The 18,890-nt window shown below is 40.0% G+C and overlaps 3 protein-coding genes across 3 annotated transcripts; all 3 read right to left on the minus strand.

Moving 5' to 3' along the window:
* Window positions 1-366: 366 nt before the first annotated feature.
* LOC122080898 lies at window positions 367-3,750 on the minus strand. Its single transcript, XM_042647780.1, has 5 exons — window positions 1,900-3,750; window positions 1,604-1,754; window positions 1,282-1,429; window positions 926-1,171; window positions 367-792 (listed from the first exon to the last, which is right to left on the minus strand). Exons 1-5 carry the CDS (start codon window positions 3,545-3,547, stop codon window positions 514-516), a joined length of 2,472 nt encoding a protein of 823 aa, XP_042503714.1. The 5' UTR covers window positions 3,548-3,750; the 3' UTR covers window positions 367-513.
* Window positions 3,751-5,125: 1,375 nt separating this feature from the next.
* On the minus strand, window positions 5,126-10,797 carry LOC122082435 (DEAD-box ATP-dependent RNA helicase 7). Its single transcript, XM_042649994.1, has 14 exons — window positions 10,081-10,797; window positions 9,309-9,443; window positions 9,014-9,154; window positions 8,821-8,932; window positions 8,087-8,157; window positions 7,822-7,976; window positions 7,609-7,720; window positions 7,279-7,380; window positions 7,137-7,197; window positions 6,860-7,028; window positions 6,687-6,783; window positions 6,505-6,599; window positions 5,921-6,054; window positions 5,126-5,678 (listed from the first exon to the last, which is right to left on the minus strand). Exons 1-14 carry the CDS (start codon window positions 10,705-10,707, stop codon window positions 5,455-5,457), a joined length of 2,235 nt encoding a protein of 744 aa, XP_042505928.1. The 5' UTR covers window positions 10,708-10,797; the 3' UTR covers window positions 5,126-5,454.
* A 5,058-nt stretch (window positions 10,798-15,855) lies between these two features.
* LOC122080752 (xyloglucan galactosyltransferase XLT2) lies at window positions 15,856-18,568 on the minus strand. The gene has a single exon (XM_042647582.1). The coding sequence runs from the start codon at window positions 17,691-17,693 to the stop codon at window positions 16,197-16,199; it is 1,497 nt and encodes a 498-aa protein (XP_042503516.1). The 5' UTR covers window positions 17,694-18,568; the 3' UTR covers window positions 15,856-16,196.
* Window positions 18,569-18,890: the final 322 nt, after the last annotated feature.

Raw genomic sequence — 18,890 nt, forward strand, 5'->3', positions numbered from 1 at the left:
TGGGAGTCATGAACCATATCGTGTAGCTCATTTGAGTTACACTAAAAGAATCTCTCCTAGACGGCTAGACCCAAGAAGTTGGACTAGTGGATGACCTACGAGCGATTAAACGTCTCTATTATTTAACATTTCAAGTCTGCTGGGCCCAAAGAACCTCCCTTAGAGATCCACCCACTCCTGTCTGTCCCATTGTTGTAGCTTAATCCATCCTTTCTTGAATCTTTATTCTTTCTACTGGTTCAAATTACCACTCTTCCAGATTAATGTCATCAAGTTTGAGCATTCATCACCATTACACAATCTGAAAATCAGAAGTTTGACACTGGAAATGAATGGTTTGCATTAGAAACCATCCACATAGAAGAATAAAAAAAAAACAAAAATTGCTTCATTTATTGCATTAATCACTTGCATATGAAGATATGTTACAAGATTTTCATTCCAATAAATAATTCTAAAATACATGATGGATCCCACCCCCATGAGATATTATTAGGAGATTCAAGTCAAACATCAGAGTCTTGAACTGATTCTATCAAACCCTAAGTTGCCTATGCTCCATCTAGAAGTGTCATTTCTCTTGTTTTTTCCTCCAGTGGTTGTTTCACTACTACCAGAAGCTTGAGAACAGATGTAAGAAAGCGACTGAAGCCATGAAACTAAAGTGGGTTTCCGTGTAACATCGACTGACTCTGCAACCTGGGCATATAGTTCATCAAGTATTACATTCTGACCGGCTTTTGGCAATTGTATGATGAGCTGTGCTAGTAGCTTCATTAGGTTTGGCAGTACCTGGTCAATTGAAGCAAAAGAAGGTTTAAAAACAGAATAATTTCTATTCCAATCTAACACACACTGTCAAGGAAGGTTTAAAACCAGAATTATCTACATTCATACTTTAGCTGACGATTAAAGCATAGGATACCTGTATATCCACTAGAGAAATGAGATGCAACAGCAACTCCAGAACTTTCTTGCAAGGTTCTGATTCTTCTTGCCAATTCTTCCACAAATCAGCATCCTCACTCATGGCTTTACTGCACAGTCTATTAGTTTTCTCAACAAGACTATGGATGGTGTAAAATATTGCTGGACTTCCAGCAGGAAGATGCCGAACTAAGGATGCCACCCCAGAAGCCATACCTTCAAAAGGGGTAATTCCAGGATATGCCTACATTCACAACAAAGGGATCAAAGAAGTAAGCAATTAGTGTTTTCAGATATTTGCTATTTGATGCTCCACCTCAAGATATACTAAAAATCTTTGTTGTAGTTTTATACCTCTAAAGCTCTCTGTATGTAGTAGAAAACAAGTTGCTCTTTTAATGCAACCCTATCATCATCATTACAATCCTTTCCCGAGGATACAAAAGTCGCAAACAGGGAATGTGAGGCCCGAGAGACTTTTCCATTTTGATGTCCCATGTATCTATTTCCTTTGTATTAAGGGACTAGAATACAAAAGCAGATCTAGAAATGAACTCTTATGAAAGCTTAAATGGCCCCAGAGAAGGATACAAAAACATGGTTGAAAAATACATACAAAAGCAGATGTAGAAATGAGAACTACTGTGAAAGCTTAAATGACCCAGTGAAAGGATACAAGAACATGGTTGAAGCCACCACTTCCCTGAACACAGGACCAGGTACACGTTCAATGCACGTCGGGATAACTCGCAGGTAAAACAAGATGCGAGCAGTCTGTACATCATCTTTTGACCAAGTGTTTTCCATTTTATCGAAGCTGGATAAGCCTAAGAGAGAACCCAGTTCAGATCTCACTTAAATGGTTATCACTATCATAAAAATAAGAGATGAAAAACTAATGTTCAGGACCAATCCAAGAAAAATGCCAGCATTTGATCAAGCTGTAAAGTATTACCGGAATTGATCATATACCTTGCTGATTTGTTATTTCAGCATAAGAAGGAATTGACTTGACAAAGGAGACACAAGCATTCTCATTTTCTTGAACACTAACGGCAATCGCCCGTATTGTATCAGTATACTCAGGCAGTCGAACACGCCGAAAATACTCCACACAAGAGAATGAAATCAATATGCTAAGTGAAATATCTAGCTGGGTGTCCTTGGTGTATTTTGAATTTAACTTGTTCTTTGTAACTACGGATGCAAATATTACAACCATAAGGAAAGCAGGTTCTGCAATTTTCTCCAAACGTCCAAGCAACTCCTTCCCCTCACCTTGAAGCATCAAAGAGACCAGTCGATGCCCTGAGTAGATATCTTGGCAATAGCTCCATATAAGATTCTCCACAATCCCCTTTTGCTCTTCATCTGCTGAGACATACTGGTTACAAAATGCACCGGTTATAGCCCCAGCTTCCTTAAAAAGAACGCTACCCAAATGTTCTTTGACCTCATTAAACCCCAATACGCCAGAATCACCACGAACAACCTTTGTATATAGAGACCTTAAAGGGAAGATTTCGATCAACAGAGCTGATGCTAGGCATGAAAGAAGAGGTGCACTGGGAGAAACTGGGCCAGTTCGAGCCAAAGCCAAGGACAGACACTGTAGGAGAAGACTGTGTTCAGGATTATCAATCGAATGATAAGACCCTTCTGTTTTAAAGATCAAATCTCTACATAGAGCTACAATGCAGTCTTCTGCAGATTTTCTCAGTTGGAGAGTGATCCCTGCCCTGTTGGGACTAGGCACGACCTTATTAAGCGCCCTCAAGATGCCAGCTGCAGCCATGACCACCGCAAATGGAGCATGATTACGCTTAGGCATTTCAGAAATCTCTCGGCTAATAGACTCAAGTTTCTCTACGGATGGGGAGTTGACAGAACCAGACACCACCCATTCGATCAAATGTAGGACCATAAGTCCATAAGGAACACGACCACGAGGTCCACCGTCCTTGATCCAAACCCCAAGTAGAGAATCCAAAATTCTGCCAAAATGAACAAGTTCAGAAGCAAATAGTGCATACCCAATTCCCGCAAGAACCTCAGGGACAAGTTCCTCGCACGACCCAATCAATCGGTACTCCTCCAGCAACTTCGAGAGCATCTCCAAGCAAACATTTTTAGAGCTTCTGGATAGAAAGGGCACTAAGGTGATGGCACCAAGGAGAAGAATACCATTGGAGACAAGTGAAGAGCTCTTTCCGGCATCGGATTCGAACGAGAGAAGGCGGGATACAACACTTACGGCTGTCTCGATGAGAGGCGGAGAAGGTCTGGAGGATTTCCGGACCCAGATGTAGAGGAGCCTGAGAAAGAAAGGATATGATTCAGGCGGAGGGGAGAGCTGTGGAGACTTGAGGATGGAGAGCAAGAGCTTCGCTTGCGGGTCTGCAACGTGAAGGGAGGTCTGTGAATTAAGGAGAGTTTGGAGGGATTGAACGTGATTGGGTTGGAAGGTTTGGTTCTGAAGAGAGTCTCTAAGCTCCGCCCATGCTTGAATGATGGCTCGAGCAGACGAGGGAGAAGGTCTCTTGTTGTTGGTGCTACCATTGCTACTGCTATTGCCCCTCAGCCATTCTTCAAGGAATAGACCTTGGGCGTGTTTCGCCATCTTAGCTCCTCCGAAGGCAGAGCTGAGATGCTTCTAAGACCCAACAATTCAACCACTTAAGATTTTTGTGCCAACTTCTGTGCGAGTCTGCGGGAGAGGTCAGATCAGATCATCAGGCACAGAATTGAGAGTGCCCTGTAAGAGAGAATTCAAAGTCTTAGGCGTTAAAGGACTAGGGCTCCAAATAAAATCGAAGCCGACTAACTGAATCCACTGGTATGATTTCTATTTTCAGTTCATGGGGTTATAAATTGAAATTATGGTGTTTGGTATGATTTTTTTCACTTTATTTCATATTAAATAGTGAATGAGTCGATTACCTTATTCAATATTGAAATTGAAATTAACTTCAATTCTATTATGTGCTTCACTTACTCAAATAAAGATTCAATTTTTATGCACGATTGTGTGTGTATAGGGTGTGTCTTTTAACCATTGAATGGGAATGGGGGTAAAAATGTATTACAGATCTCTCTCTCCCTCTATCCAGTGGTTGAATGTGCAATTAATTATATATGTGTATGGATCAGCATAAGACATTTTACTCGAACATAATAAGATAAAAATAATAATAAAAATAAAAATCTCATTTTTAAGAATTGTTGTGTACAATCATGTAAGATGTAAGCATACAGTTGTGCATATTACCATTATCATACATGAGTTTATGTTTTCTCTCCATTTTATTTTATTTTATTTTTTCTTGTATTTAAAGCATATCCTAAATGATGAAATTTCCAAGTGTTTTTGGTATTCCAAAGAAACTTTTGTCTCCATCCAGCCGTGCATATAACTTTTTACTAAAAAATATTCTGCCACTGTGAAAAGATAATCTCTTAATTCATGGGTTCTGACAATCTTCACCTCTGATTAGATTGAAAAAATGTAAACCTTTTAAAATATGAGACCAAATCATCCCAGATAAACAATAGCGGGGGAAGACTGAAGCAATGAACACCTAAGTTTGATTCTCATCTCAAATCAGGATTTACGTTTACTTATTCCACACAACCAATCCAAAAATCTTGGCAATGGCACTCTTTCCCTACTTTTTTTGATATTACCTTAAACTACAAAAATGTCCTAAAACATTCCTGACTTGTTTAACCTAAATCATCCTCCTCTTAACAGATAAATTTCTCTCAATCCATCTCTTATTGTCTTGATTCTTTCCCATGGTTTCAAATATCCATCTTGAATCAGCCGAAAACAATCCCCAATTCCTAACCGATCTGAATCAGTTCAAAGATAAAATAATAAAAAATTAATACTTTTAAAATAAAATAAAATAAAAAAAAAACAACAAAAACCAACCGATACCCACCGATCCAGTATCCTTGCTCTTTTCTCGTTCTCTAAAACTATCATAACTTCAAAAACCCTCAACATCATTAATTAATTTTTCTTTAATTATAGTTGTAATTACTCTATTCAGATCGGGAAAATAACAGAAACCCGTGTAAGATTCTAGACTAAAACATAAGTCGTTCTCTCTTTATTTTTAGGCAAGAAAAAGAAGTTTCCACCCACATATGACCATTGATCCTTTAATATAATATTAAAAGATCAGGAGCCAGCTTCCTAGAACAAAAACTTATATTAATATAATAAAAATATCACTCCCAAAATTCAATCAAAATTTTGAAACAAAAAGACGACCAGAGATGAACAGAGACCCCCTGGCAGGAAGAATATTAGTGACAAAATCCTAGTACACAAAAAACCCTAAGCCCTAAGCGCACTGCGACTCATCCCAGCTAGATAAATACGGGAACTTAAAAAATTAAGAGTCCCCATGCTCTTCATCAGATGCAATCTTGCCTGCTCCCTCCTTTGCATGATTGCATCTATTGCAAACCAATCAACGCTTTCTACAGACCTTAACTGCAGAAGCAAGTATTAGTTTCTCAATTCCTACGTCCCCGGTTGTTGCCACCACGACCTCCTCTGCCATAGGAGAATCTGTTTCTATCAGAGAAACCACCACCTCTGCCGCCACCACCTCTTCCACCAGAGAACCTACCACCACGACCACCCCCACTGCCGAATCTTCCTCCTGATCGCTCTCTTTCTTGCAACTGGGGCAATACCTTCAACACTGTAATGCTAACATTAGCCGCATTTTCCTGACCTGCAGGGCAAGATTTGAGCAGGTTAGAAGGTACCAACTATATCTATAAGTCAAGGCCACTGATGCACATTGACCCTCATGATTTAAGTAGATTTGTGTCCTTTAACAAGCACAGAAATCATCTCTAGTTGCCACAAAGGAATGACTAGAAGTTCTGAACAAAAAAAACCAACAAAGAAAGGTATATAGTGAACTCTTCCAAGATAGATGGACTATCAAAATTGTATGATAAAAGACAGTACCTGCGAGGAATGCATCCAAATCTGCAGCTGGCACATCAAACACTGCACCATTTCCATCAGCTGTTAGTGCAAGACCATTCACTGCCTCAACCTTCTCCTCAGGCAAGAATCTCCTCAGTACACCAAAAGCAAACCTGAATCAAGAATACAAATAAATCAGCAATCAGTATTAAAAACAGAAAAGAGGGGTGAAGAAAACTCCCCACACACCAAGAAGCTTTCTCGCATACAATACATAGGTCCATATACCAATTAACCATACAAGTGTGCTCATTGTGAGAGCCACAATAGCCTTCAGGGAAAAAAAGTAAGATGTAGACAGGTGCAGAGCAATCTACAGGTAATGCAATTCATTGGATGATTAGGATCACAAAAGAATGAAAACACAACCCAAACCATACTCCACAGAGAAGCGCACAAACAGGCATGCATAACTACTCATAGAGAAAGAGATTTTTAACTCACTCATCCTGACATATTCATGTTTTTCCAAACAGATCAAACTTATCATGAAAAAAAAATCCCCTGAAAATTGAAGTATAAGTTCAACATGAATGTGCAAAAGAAATATTTCAAGGACTCACGATGGAGAGTAGATAGGTCTTCCAGCCTCCAGGAGTACAGTGACACAGTTCTCCATGGATGTAAGAAGAGACCTACTCTTAACCTCTGAGTAACCCTGCCAAAAAAAAAAAAAAAGCTTAGTGAACTGACGAAAGATATATTTAGAGCCCAAAAGCAGCAATGGCAGAGGAAATGTGCATACAGAAGCTTTTGCAAGTGCTTTAGCAAGTAACTCCACGGGTGAGAGACCAGATGTACTCAAAAGCTCCTCAGCAGCTGACTTGAATGCAGGAATTACACTGCATTTTCTCAATAAATTAATATATAGAGATAGCAACACTTAAATATAACCAAGATATGCATCATAAAGGGTACCTATCAGAAATTTGAATAATTGTTTCAGCTGCTTCCAGACCAGCTGCTTTGGCAACATCAACTGGCTGAGGAGCAGAGACGTGCTCAAATTTCACCCCTGAATCTCTTTCTATTCTAGAAATATTTGACCTTCTAGGATCATAAAGCATCACAGCAACCCCAGAATTACCTTTTAAAAAAAAAAAAAACAGAACCATCTTTTCATTAGAAAAACATACTTCAAATATTAAACCAAAAACAATAATAATATCAACATGTGCCTGAGTTCTAGATGTACCAGCTCTCCCTGTGCGACCAGATCGATGAATATAGGCTTCAACATCACGGGGAGGTTCACACTGAAACATGTATAACATAAAGAAATGAGTTGAAGAAGGTACCTTCTAATTGAAATCCAGGGAATTTTAAGTGGTACAAACCTGAATGATCAATTGTACATCATTGATATCCAATCCACGTGCTGCCACATTCGTGGCTACCAATGTCATGAATTTGCCTGATCTAAACCCAGAGAGTGTAACCTGAAGGAAAATATAAGTCAAAACTAGATGGGGGAGGGGAAGTAATCTTAATCTCATTGCAAACAAGGTCAATAAATTTTAATATGAGAAATAAATTGTGGCACTTTTCACATTTCCGGAAATAAGAACAGCTTGGTTCTTGATTACCAAGTCCACTTGTAAAAAATAACTGATCACAATAAATCAACATGACTGATCAAAATATTTCAACATGACCAGTAACCTCACCTCACGCTGGGATTGCTGTATGTCCCCGTGCAGAGCCCGAGCCCCAGGCAATAACCCAGCAAGTTCCGAAGCAGAATCCTTTGTCTCAGTGAAAATAATTGTACGCCCACCACTGGATCAGAAATAACAAGGAGGGAATTTTTTTCAAACATCAGATTCAAAGAAAAGGATCACAAAAGATTGTCATCAACAGGATGTTAGAAACATACTAACCTTCCATAACAGCGAATAACATCTGGAATAAGCTGGGATCTGGCTGAACTGGAACATGGAAGAACAATGTGTCTAACATTGGTACTAGCCTTCATTTTCTCATTACCAACGAGATCTACTGTTTTCTTATCGGATTTAAGAAACCTAGACGAAATCTGCAGTTCATAAAGCAGGTATCAGATAACCAGAAAGAGAGAAAAACACAGACACCCAAAATAACGACATCGACTAAACACCCTAGTTGAACCAGAACAGCAGAACATACTTGCTTCACCCAGACAGGCAGCGTAGCACTGAAGAGAAGTGTCTGGACTTTTCTTACATCTGCAACTTTCCCTGTAAGTTCAAAGATGTGACCAGTCAAATTTGTCTGGACTGAGGTGACTTGCAGGATTACAGCAATGAAGTTAACTTCACCACTCTACAAGCTACTAAAAAAAGGTTGATTTTCACCAACCACATGAATAAACATCACAAAGAAAACTCAATTGTTTTTAGGAGCATCGATCATAAGTAAAAAAAAAAAAATGCAACATTAGGGCACCACTGGCATATTTTCATTTTCAGACAGACAGTCCATGGCTGTTAATATCATGTATCGTGTTCGCATTTGTTTGAAATATATCAAAAAGTAATCATGCCTAGCGCACACATGTAAACTACACCTAGTAAAGATATGTTTCCCTCTACATGTTCATGCAACCATATGTAGTTCATTAATTTGGTCAGGAAAGTTGCCTGACACCCAAATCATAGCACACAACTGATTGTAGCTTTTTAAAGATCAACATTTTACAGATATACTTGGATGATCATCAATGTATATGAGATTTTTTTTTTTTTTTTTTTTTTTTGGGGAGGTGGAGGTGGGGGGGGACCTTGTGTTACCAATTTTTTTTTTTTAATTCTCCCCATTTCAAGTTCAATACTTCCCAAATAGATTATAATGACATTAAGTTGAAAAGAAAATTCAAAACTTCTACAATAAGCACCGTGTACCTAGAATGAGTTCGACATCTTCAACAAAACCCATCCTCAGCATTTCGTCGGCCTCGTCGAGAACACGAAACTTCAATGAGCTGAAGTCAATATTTCCCCTCTCTATGTGATCCTACAGAAGGATGTACGAGGATTTAACATGCAATGTAAACTAAACAAAAAATTATATAAATCACCACCAATGTAATAATACCTTTATACGCCCAGGGGTTCCAACAACAATATCAACCCCTCTTTTCAGTTTGACCTCTTGAGGAGAATATTGAGCTCCTCCATATAAAGAGCATGAAGTTAATCCAAGAACACGACCATAAGCTTCAAAATCGGCATGTACCTGAAAATAGAAGGAAGGTTAGCACTCACATAAAAAGGAATGCCAACTCATTACCAAACTCGACATATTTATCTTCACGAATTTAGCTCACATAGAGAAGGATGTCCAATCATTACCAAATTGGATCCATTTTAAAGTTTCGACATCAAAGTACCTGAGTGGCCAGCTCCCTGGTAGGCAGAAGAACTAAGACACTAGGTGCTCGTCCATACCCTGTCTTCCTTGTGCTTTTTGTAGGACCATTTATCAGAGACTCCAAGATAGGTAGCACAAAAGCCAACGTCTTCCCCTGTAACATTTTAAAAGCATATGAATAATTTTTTATATCCTAAATAGAACTCTGCTACCAATTATGAGCTGAATAATTAGAGGAATAGGAGGTGATGCCCAGAACTCCCTAGCAAGCAACTTGGCTTTACATGTTTAGTAATCCACCAGTTTTATATTATTGAGAGAAGATTTGGAAACTTGGGAACAGATTGACTACAGCATTCAACATTTGTTGGTGCTTTAAGGAATTGATAACTAACCTTAAGACCTCAAGGAAAAGAAGTTCACCCTTAACATGGTAAAACAAGCCGGAACAAATCTGGGACAAGACACTACTTAAAAAACAAGTACTCGAACAATTTCATCCATATCACTTAGGTCATAATCACGAACTTGTTAAATCCATAAGCCCCAAAAGAATAAAAGGGAAAGCAAAATTTCTTCACCATTCATCATTCAACGTGAGGAATAAAACATAAATAATAATGCAATGCATGCATAAAACTTGAATAAAGCGCTATTTATAAAGCAATTTTGCCACGAAAATAAAAGGATGAAGAAACTAAGCTACAAAAATTGCCCAAGTTCTGAGACATTGCACGCAGATGAAACAGCGCATTAAAGAGAAAGTGAGCAAGGTAAAGAGGCATTAATACCTGACCCGTGCGGGCGCGGCCAACCAAATCAGAACCATCGAGAACGGTATCAAATGTCATGGCTTGAATAGGGAAGAGCGCTTCAATTCCCTTAGACTTTAACTGCTCCCTTAAGGGCTGGGAGATCCTGAAATTGGAAACAGCGTTAGGGTTGGGAGCTGCATCGGCGACTACCTCCCCTTCTTCAGCGTCGGCGTCCATAAATTTAAACTTCTTCTTCGAAGAACCATTGACGGCCCTTGGCTTCAAACCGACCGGGATACCCAATTCAGAGCTGGTCTCGCTCTTCCCCTCTTCATCGTCCCCTTCTTCTTTAACCTCAGAGGTTTTCCTCTTCTTACTCTTAGTCTTCTGGTCGCTGCTACTACTCTTCTTCTTCTTCTTATTCTCCAACAAACTTTGTTCTGAATCCTCGCTGTTCAAGTCTTCATCCGATTCCGATGATTTTGAAGAGATAGACGTCTTGTGACTCTTCTCTTTCTTGTTTTTCTTCATCTCAATTGAATTAGTTTCTTCGGTATTGAAAAGATTGGAGTTTTTCGTCGTCGTCTTGTCCTTCATCATCTTCTTCTTCTTGTCTTTAAGCTCTTCGGAGAGAAGAGGCTCAGAGATTGCGAGTGAAGGCATGAGGGAATGTAAGGGAGGCGAAAAGAGGGGCTGGTCTCCTGCTAAAACTGAGAATATTACAATTGCTGCAAGTTGCAGCAAAAGAAGAGAAAGAAGAATGTGCTAGGGTTTAGGTTCTTATAGGTGAAATCCGTAAGTAACAATTCGTAGATATTATATCAAACAGAAACATAAGACCGCAGCGGTGTCGTGGTGTAGTTGGTTATCACGTCTTTCTAACACACTAAAGGGTTCCGGTTCAAGTCCGGGCGACGCCAATAGTATTCCTTTTTAAACAAATCGGTGAATCCGATTCGGAATCAGACGGCGGCCAGGATCTCTATCGTTCCAATATGATTTGAATCACCACTGATTCTTGGTTTTTAGAACCCTAACTAAACAGATGATAAGAAGTATAGAAGGGATAAAGAACGCTACCCTGACTTAGAAAACGCCTAACATAATATGCAAAAAGGACTGTTTTGACCCTACTCATCATGCCCTGAGACTTAGCACTGGCCAAACTCACTTCTTGGACTCTCCTCCATCGGGTGCTTAATGTCATTTAGTTCCCTTGTGATCCGTTTCAATTCCCCACCCTCTAGCCACCCTTCCTTGATTGGGATGCCAACCTTAGTGGCCATGGGCATACGATTGGGAAAAACAAAAAACTTAATCTAATTTCACCCCCTCCCATGTTCCTATGTGTCAATCTCTCTCCTCCCTGAAAGACAACTTTACCCCTGATTAGGGAGAAGAGAGATATAGACACAAATAACTAAACAGATGATAAGAAGTATAGAAGGGATAAAGAACGCTACCCTGACTTAGAAAACGCCTAACATAATATGCAAAAAGGACTGTTTTGACCCTACTCATCATGCCCTGAGACTTAGCACTGGCCAAACTCACTTCTTGGACTCTCCTCCATCGGGTGCTTAATGTCATTTAGTTCCCTTGTGCATCCGTTTCAATTCCCCACCCTCTAGCCACCCTTCCTTGATTGGGATGCCAACCTTAGTGGCCATGGGCATACGATTGGGAAAAACAAAAAACTTAATCTAATTTCACCCCCTCCCATGTTCCTATGTGTCAATCTCTCTCCTCCCTGAAAGACAACTTTACCCCTGATTAGGGAGAAGAGAGATATAGACACAAATATCGCTCTCACTTCCCTATATTGTTATGTAAACACCTTTATACTTATTCTTTTGTGTGTGTGTCTTGAACTTCTTTGAAATTAGATTCGTATTACTTTAGCACGCGTATTTTTTTTTCTTTAGGGTAAGAGTTCGCTCTGTGGTTGCATAGGCCTCGCACTAGTAGCACAAAAAGGAGCATCATATGAATGGGATTTTTTATTCTCACAACGGTGGGACAATAATTTCATGTTCATGCGCTCTACTGTCTAAAGCGTTGATGCACTAGGGCCACATGATTAGACAACTTTTTTTTTCCGATAATTTTTTAAATATAAAATCCAATTTGTTCAAAAAGGCAAGCAGCAACATCATGTTTTATATCACTTATGTAACATTAAGGATTGACGTAATATTAATTCTTCCTCTTACAAATTATTACATAATGCCAATAGGTAGTAGGTTAGCATTATAACGGTATCAATTTGTAACTGAACCGAGCCAAATTAACCGAATTGAATCAGTTTAAATTTAGTTCCAAGTATTGAGCATTCACTTCGGTTTAGGGTATAAATAACCATTGGTTCAAACTGAAATCGAACCGAATTACCATCCGTTTGAGTATATGAGTATTCACCTCTCTTTTATATATATATATATATATATATATATTCACATGCTAAGACAATTCATCACATATATCATATATCAATTGAATGCGTATATCATCACATATTCATATGCTAAGACAATTATGGAATTAACAATGGCTATAAGGCCCATAACTTGAGCCCCATTATGGCCTTTGATCAATCACAATCATGGTACAAGAGTGGAACCCATTACATAACCAAATTAAACCGTATTATACAATCAAATTAGAACCAAAATTGAGCCGAACATAATTAAATAGTCTTAAGTATCAAAATATAGAACTGAGTCAATTCTCGATTTGATTTCAATTTACCTTATCATCACTCTGAACCAAATCAAAACTGAACCGAGCCAATTGAAACCCTTAGTTAGACCGAATATGAACTTAGGCCCTCTTTGGTGTCATTTTTCTTTTTTTATTTTTGTTCACATCATAACCTAATAACCATATGTCAATTAAACGAATTTAATTATGTAGAAGCCACTATGGTTATTTTGAAATAAAATGTGAAAAAATGACAAATAAAATTTTTAGCCCACATTTAATTGGCAGGAATGGTTCGTATGGTTCGTGCAACTGGGCTCTCGCTTTATAGAGACAGGGGCCCAGCCCAATGTCTGAAGGCCGCCAGCGCAGACCATCCCAACCTCATCCTCACACAAGCAAGACTGAGCCCAGCCGAGTCGTGCTCAGCTCGGCCCCTGGCACAAGAGCTTTTTCGCCCGAAATGACACCCCCACTGTCCTACATGTGATATGTATATATTAGATACCAACATATATATAGAAATCACATATATACTTAACCAACCCCATACACGATATGTATATATCAAACCTCTCCTTTATACATACATATTTTTTCTCTGCTGGACTTTGGGCAGGCCAGACCTAACCCGAAAACTGGCCTAGCAGTCCTCGCTCCCCATAGCGCGCTAGTGATGTAGACAAATTTAGGGGTGTCAATTGGTCAGGCCAAGCTAATTCCAGTAGGACCCAATCGGTTTTTCCCCCTTAGAACCTCGCACCATGACACCCAATTGGTCCTCATAGGCTAGGTATGGTCCCATTTATAAACTGTCAATCAGGCACAAGCCTTCATAGGGTTATTAATAATCATGTTAAATTGGCCTTAAATGGGCTAATGAAACATTTTATCTTTATATATTCTTTAAAAGTGTCGGGCTGAGTAAACGGACTCTAAATAAGTGTTAAGCATTGCTCTAAAATGGCTTTAAACATGTCGAGATGAGTCAAGCTATTAATCAATCAGCCTCGATCGGACGATCATCGAGTAGGACTTCTACACCGAGAATACCAAATAGTATTCAATTCATGCTTGAGCCTTGCATGTGTTAATAAGTGGGCCAGGCCAATCTCTGGTTTTGGATTGGACTGCCAATGCGGACTTAGAATTGACACACCTATAAACGTATTACCAACACGATAGTTGATGCAAGGAATAGGATGTTCTCTTCCGGCTGGGATTCTCTCCCCCCACTCTATCCTTGATCCTGGAACAAGTTCTCATACACCTTCCGTAAGACGCATGGAAAAGATCTATGCAATTAAAAGAGAGACGCAGGGGAGTCTATGTGTCCCCCAAAGTATAAGAGGATTTTACTAAATCCAAAGACCTATGCTTTAAAAGAGAGACTCAAGAAAGTCCATGTGTCCCTCATAGTTCTAAGTACATGAACCTCATTTGGATTCTCTCTCCTTTAAAAAAAATAATAATAATAAGGCCACATCTAAGATAAAGTGAGGGTCAAGGGGACCAAGGGGCCCAGTCCTCTCTTCCTTGCTCCGACTTACTCTTTTCAAGAAAATTGATATTTTTTAACTTGAATTTCTCCAAAGTGAAAGCCTAAAGTGTATTGGCCACATTATAATTTATATCGACCTAGCTAATCAACCCACAAGTGACCAATGAAATGCCACAAACTGAAGCTCCCTATTGAAGCTCTCAGCCAGTCATAGCAGTGTGGCTCATTCTCTCTTATTACGTGGGACTATGGAGTATAGACAAGTAACAAGAAGACATAAAAAGCTATGCCCCCAATTGATGCCTGCTTTAACTTTTCTTTGTCGTGATCGGTCCAAACTCTAGACTTATAATACATATCCGTTACTTACATGAGACATGATGGGCCCTTGAAAGAATCTTTTGATTTCATTTACCTAAAGCCACACAATATAGAACAAACCACCTAACCAAAAAATACAGTATCATTGAATATTATAAAGTATGACTCATAATTCCCTCCACCCAAGTTGGAGAGAGAATTTTTTATTCTTTATTTCATCCTTCAATTAGATTAGAGAAGGAAATTTTCGATCATGAACAATATGGAGCAAGAGTAAATGATGAATCTAAAATATGACCCGCGAGAATAGTCAGATCGTAAGCTTGAAAATCTGTTATTAGTGAAAAAAAGAAAACAATGACTTCAAAATCTAATAACTCATGGTGAAGAAAAGATTATCTCTTTATCATTGGTCAAAGAAAACTTAATCTTACAAAGTAAATCATAATTTCATAATTTCATAATTTTTTTTTTCTTTTTCTATTTAACCAGTTATCACCTTAGCCCCCACATCACCAAGCGCATAGGCAAGTTGAAGAACTCAAACGGGTAGCATTTTCTTTCTATTATTGTTATTTTTCTTTTTGAGACATTAACATCTTACTATTGTGCTAGTGGTGAAACTTCTTTGAATATCTAGGATACCCTAGCTTGTGGTACAAGCATTATTGATTCTTGTGTGTGGCTGTGTTTTTTTTCTTCTCTTTTTTGCTAAAAGGTTAACGATTTAACAACACAGCTGCAAAACAAACAAGAATTAGCCACCTTCAAACATACCGTAAGTATTAATCTTATTAAGATATAACAAAATCTATATTGAGGTTTGATAGTTGCACAATAAAAGTCTACTTCAGAGTAATGCCCCGATTTGCAAGAATATTGGATATAAAATTAATTTCATGATAGCAATGAAAATTGGATCTCACTCATCTCCTTAGCATCCATCTCTTAAGTCGGGCCATAATTACCTGAGCGAACGACACATGATAAGCAAATAAGGCATTGATCCAATGGTTCTAGAATGGCATCGAAAATGAGACAATGACAGGCCGAAAAACGAGATACCAAAAACCGTTGGATCACTACCTCACCCAGCCACATGTCACTTGCCAAAATAGTCATGAACAAGACCTAGGTGATAGACGCCAAGGAGAGGAGTGGAATCCATGAAAAATCTTCAAAAGAGATTGAAGATAGAATCTAAGGTTCCACTGCTAGTGCTCTCTTTTCTTCCTCTCAAGTTAAGGAAATGGGAATCGAAAGAAAATTAAAAAACAAGATAAATCAGAAGAAAAGTCAAATTAGATCCATCCATAGTTGCTAAATTATTTTCATCCATCTCCCAAATTTAATCATTATAAATGCTGTTACATAAATTCCATCCACCTTATGCTATATACAAAACTATAACCCAGAATTAAAGTAGGAAATTGGGGGAAAAAATAAAATAAAATCCGCGTGAAAAAAAAAAAAAAAACTTTGCAGCAGACCTCCCACAGCTCCTCTCTGCACAAACCAATCTGAGAATCCATCTGTCTATCTATATCGTAATCTAAATTTGTCTAAAGGAAATCTAACAGACTTCCCTTCTCTGGGGGAGTGGGGAACCTTCCCCTTCCATTCTCAATTTTTACCACTTATACCATTGCTCTCTGAATCGTTTCAAGACCCCATCAATGGCAACATCAAAAGCATCCTTCATACTCTCCAACCCCTCATTCGGTTCAGCATACACGAATTTGGGTATGAAATCGATTATCATCTCTCTCATTCTCTTCACTTCTTCTCTGCTAAACCTCTCAAGAACCCTTCTAATGGAAGTTCCATTCTTCACCTCATTACGGTCAATAAACACAGAGTAACTTTTGGGTTCGCCAGGCAAGAACCACTCATACTGGTAATAAGCCGTTCTCTTCCAGAAGAACACCGGGATCGAACCAGCCAACATGCAATCAAATATGGATCGTCTCGTAAAACTATCCCCCCTCGGCTGCAAACAGAAATCCGACTCCAAGAACATCTCCAGGATCGCCGAGGATCCGTTAGAGCAACGTGATCCGGCACAGTCCAGGGAGCGGCACGAGTCTGATTCGTCACGACATTGTTGTAACAGGATCCCTCGAAAGTCGTTTTTGATTGTCTGACGCGCCGCTCCGGCGAAGCAGAAGAGGGTTTTGCGGTTGCGCGACCTCACGAACTCCTGCCACTGCCGTACCTCTGATTGGGTTTTTGGGTGGAACCCGGTTGGGTAGGGGACACCGACGTCGAAGTAGTCCCAAGGGTTCCGCTCGATGAGGAGGCGCGTGATATTCCTCATCGCCGGCAGGTAGATGCAGCTAGACCCCCAATCGCCGTCTTTAGAGCGGCGGAAATCCCAAGTTATGCGACCCATCATCATGAAATGATCCCAACCGTCGGATCGGTTCAAGAATGGCTGCTGCCGTACCCATTTGAGTAACATCTCGCAATGGAAGTCACGCTCTTGAGAGTTGGAATGGGTCCAGAGATACTTACCGACGGCGAGTCCCGCGTAGAAAGGAAGGTAAAACGCAGAGGCGGAGTTGGGGTCAAGGGTCCGACACCGGTGCCCCAAAATACGGTTGTGGAAGATGATCTCCGACGCGAACTGATCAGTCCAGTACCACGAATGGATCAAACTTTTCGGAACAATTCCATCAAGTCCGGCCGCTCTCTGGCCGAATCCCCCGTTGGCGAGCGCGTTGCAGCGGGAACCCCAAGGGTTCAAGTCCTGGCAGTTATCGGAGAGTTCTCTGTTGAACATGGGAGGGAGATCGTAAACGTAGACCTTGCCGGAGCTGCATGGATCTCCGGAGGAACTGTTGTCGATGACAGGGTTGCTGGGAAAGGACAAACTGTTGTCGATGACAAGGTTGCTGGGAAAGGACCAATGGCGGACAGAGAAAGAAGCGGGGAGGGAACGAGCCATGAAGAGGAGGAGGAGTTGCAGTATCAGAATGCTGAAGATTAGCCATGCTATGGGGTGGGTGGAGATGTAGACGTGGATCGAATAAAGAGCTGCTTTCTTACGGTCTGCAGAGTCTGGGGTTTTGGGTCTTTTGAGAGACTGTGGTTGTAGGTGAGGCGGCGATTCCGATGAGGGAAGCATCAGAGGCTATATATTTTCTCCCAAGCGAGGATTTTCCGGCGAATGATGACCGGAAAGAATGGTGTCACGAGTTTGGTAACTTTCCAGTGGGCTCTTGCAGAGACGTCTATTGAACGGGACCGGTGAGGTAGACGAGACTGAAGCGAAGTGGGGCATAAAACGGGGTTTAAGGAGTAACCAGGAACAGAGGCAACCGACGAATCTCGGGGGCACGTGGCAGTAGCCTCACTATAGTCCCCGGTGAACGCGGGGAGATGAAGTAGGGGTTCCACGAGGGGGTGTATACCTACGGACGGCCGGTCTGGAATCTCGACTGTAGATTATGTCTACGGGGCAGGTGTCCCGTATTGGAGTGATGAATCTTGATTTGATATTGGCGGCGGAAGATCCAATAAGGCCAAGGAGAAGGAGCTTAGCTGTATTGATGAGCCAACCATGGCGGACCACCGCCAGTGGCACTCTAAGAAGCGTCCGATTGACGGAAAATGGTTGACTTATTGACTTTTGTTAAGTTATTACGAACTCGGTACGAGGACCTCTTCTAGTCTTCTTGGACTGCAAAGCCACCACCGAATGCGGCACGAGGGACGCGGCACGTTTGTAGATGTGTATCGCATTTATATCTTTGGTTCTTCCTTATTAATAATAGGGATCCCATGTATGGAAGTTCTCAAAGATTAGATTAAGGAAACCCTAAAAATTATTAAGGAAAAACTAGCATTAAATCCGAGAAAACTTATAAAAGTTGGAAGTTTTAAACGCATCATAATTGTGAGATTATGACTCCAAAGGAGTTAGCCATTTTGAATTTAAATTACCGTTTACTCCATTGGATCCATTTTTCATTTATTTCATTATTATAAAGAGAAACAGAGGATATTATTTCATATAAAAAAAAATAATCCAAACAAGCTGAATCAAGGACTAAAAACCCAGAATCGGGATCTGGATCGGTTATAATCCAATATTTGATGTATGCTGTATCTAGAGCGTTTATATCGGGAAGTTCCATTCCTTGGTTTCAGGCAACATGTATTTAGACTTTGGCACCGTTTGATAACGAGCAGAAATGGTTTTTCACGTTTTCGGAAACAAAAATGAAATTTTTGGTGTTTGATAAACCTTTTTCTCAAAATGTTTTTTGTAGATATAATGCCAATAAAAAACCCAATAGTATCATCGGTGAGGGTTCGGTTG

Source organism: Macadamia integrifolia, chromosome 6 (genome assembly GCF_013358625.1).
Source record: "Macadamia integrifolia cultivar HAES 741 chromosome 6, SCU_Mint_v3, whole genome shotgun sequence".
Taxonomy (NCBI): Eukaryota; Viridiplantae; Streptophyta; class Magnoliopsida; order Proteales; family Proteaceae; genus Macadamia; species Macadamia integrifolia.

Excerpts from the sequence above, each read along its gene's own strand:
- LOC122082435 (XM_042649994.1), bottom strand. The coding sequence starts at position 10,707 with ATGCCTTCACTCGCAATCTCTGAGCCTCTTCTCTCCGAAGAGCTTAAA. Across the intron at positions 8,933-9,013 it reads GAACCCCTGGGCGTATAAAG|GATCACATAGAGAGGGGAAA; the intron begins GTATTATTACAT and ends ATCCTTCTGTAG. Across the intron at positions 5,679-5,920 it reads TTTGGATGCATTCCTCGCAG|GTCAGGAAAATGCGGCTAAT; the intron begins GTACTGTCTTTT and ends CTTGCCCTGCAG.
- LOC122080752 (XM_042647582.1), bottom strand. The coding sequence starts at position 17,693 with ATGCTTCCCTCATCGGAATCGCCGCCTCACCTACAACCACAGTCTCTC.
- LOC122080898 (XM_042647780.1), bottom strand. The coding sequence starts at position 3,547 with ATGGCGAAACACGCCCAAGGTCTATTCCTTGAAGAATGGCTGAGGGGC. Across the intron at positions 1,430-1,603 it reads GTGGCTTCAACCATGTTCTT|ATACATGGGACATCAAAATG; the intron begins GTATCCTTTCAC and ends CAAAGGAAATAG. Across the intron at positions 793-925 it reads TTTCTCTAGTGGATATACAG|GTACTGCCAAACCTAATGAA; the intron begins GTATCCTATGCT and ends TCAATTGACCAG.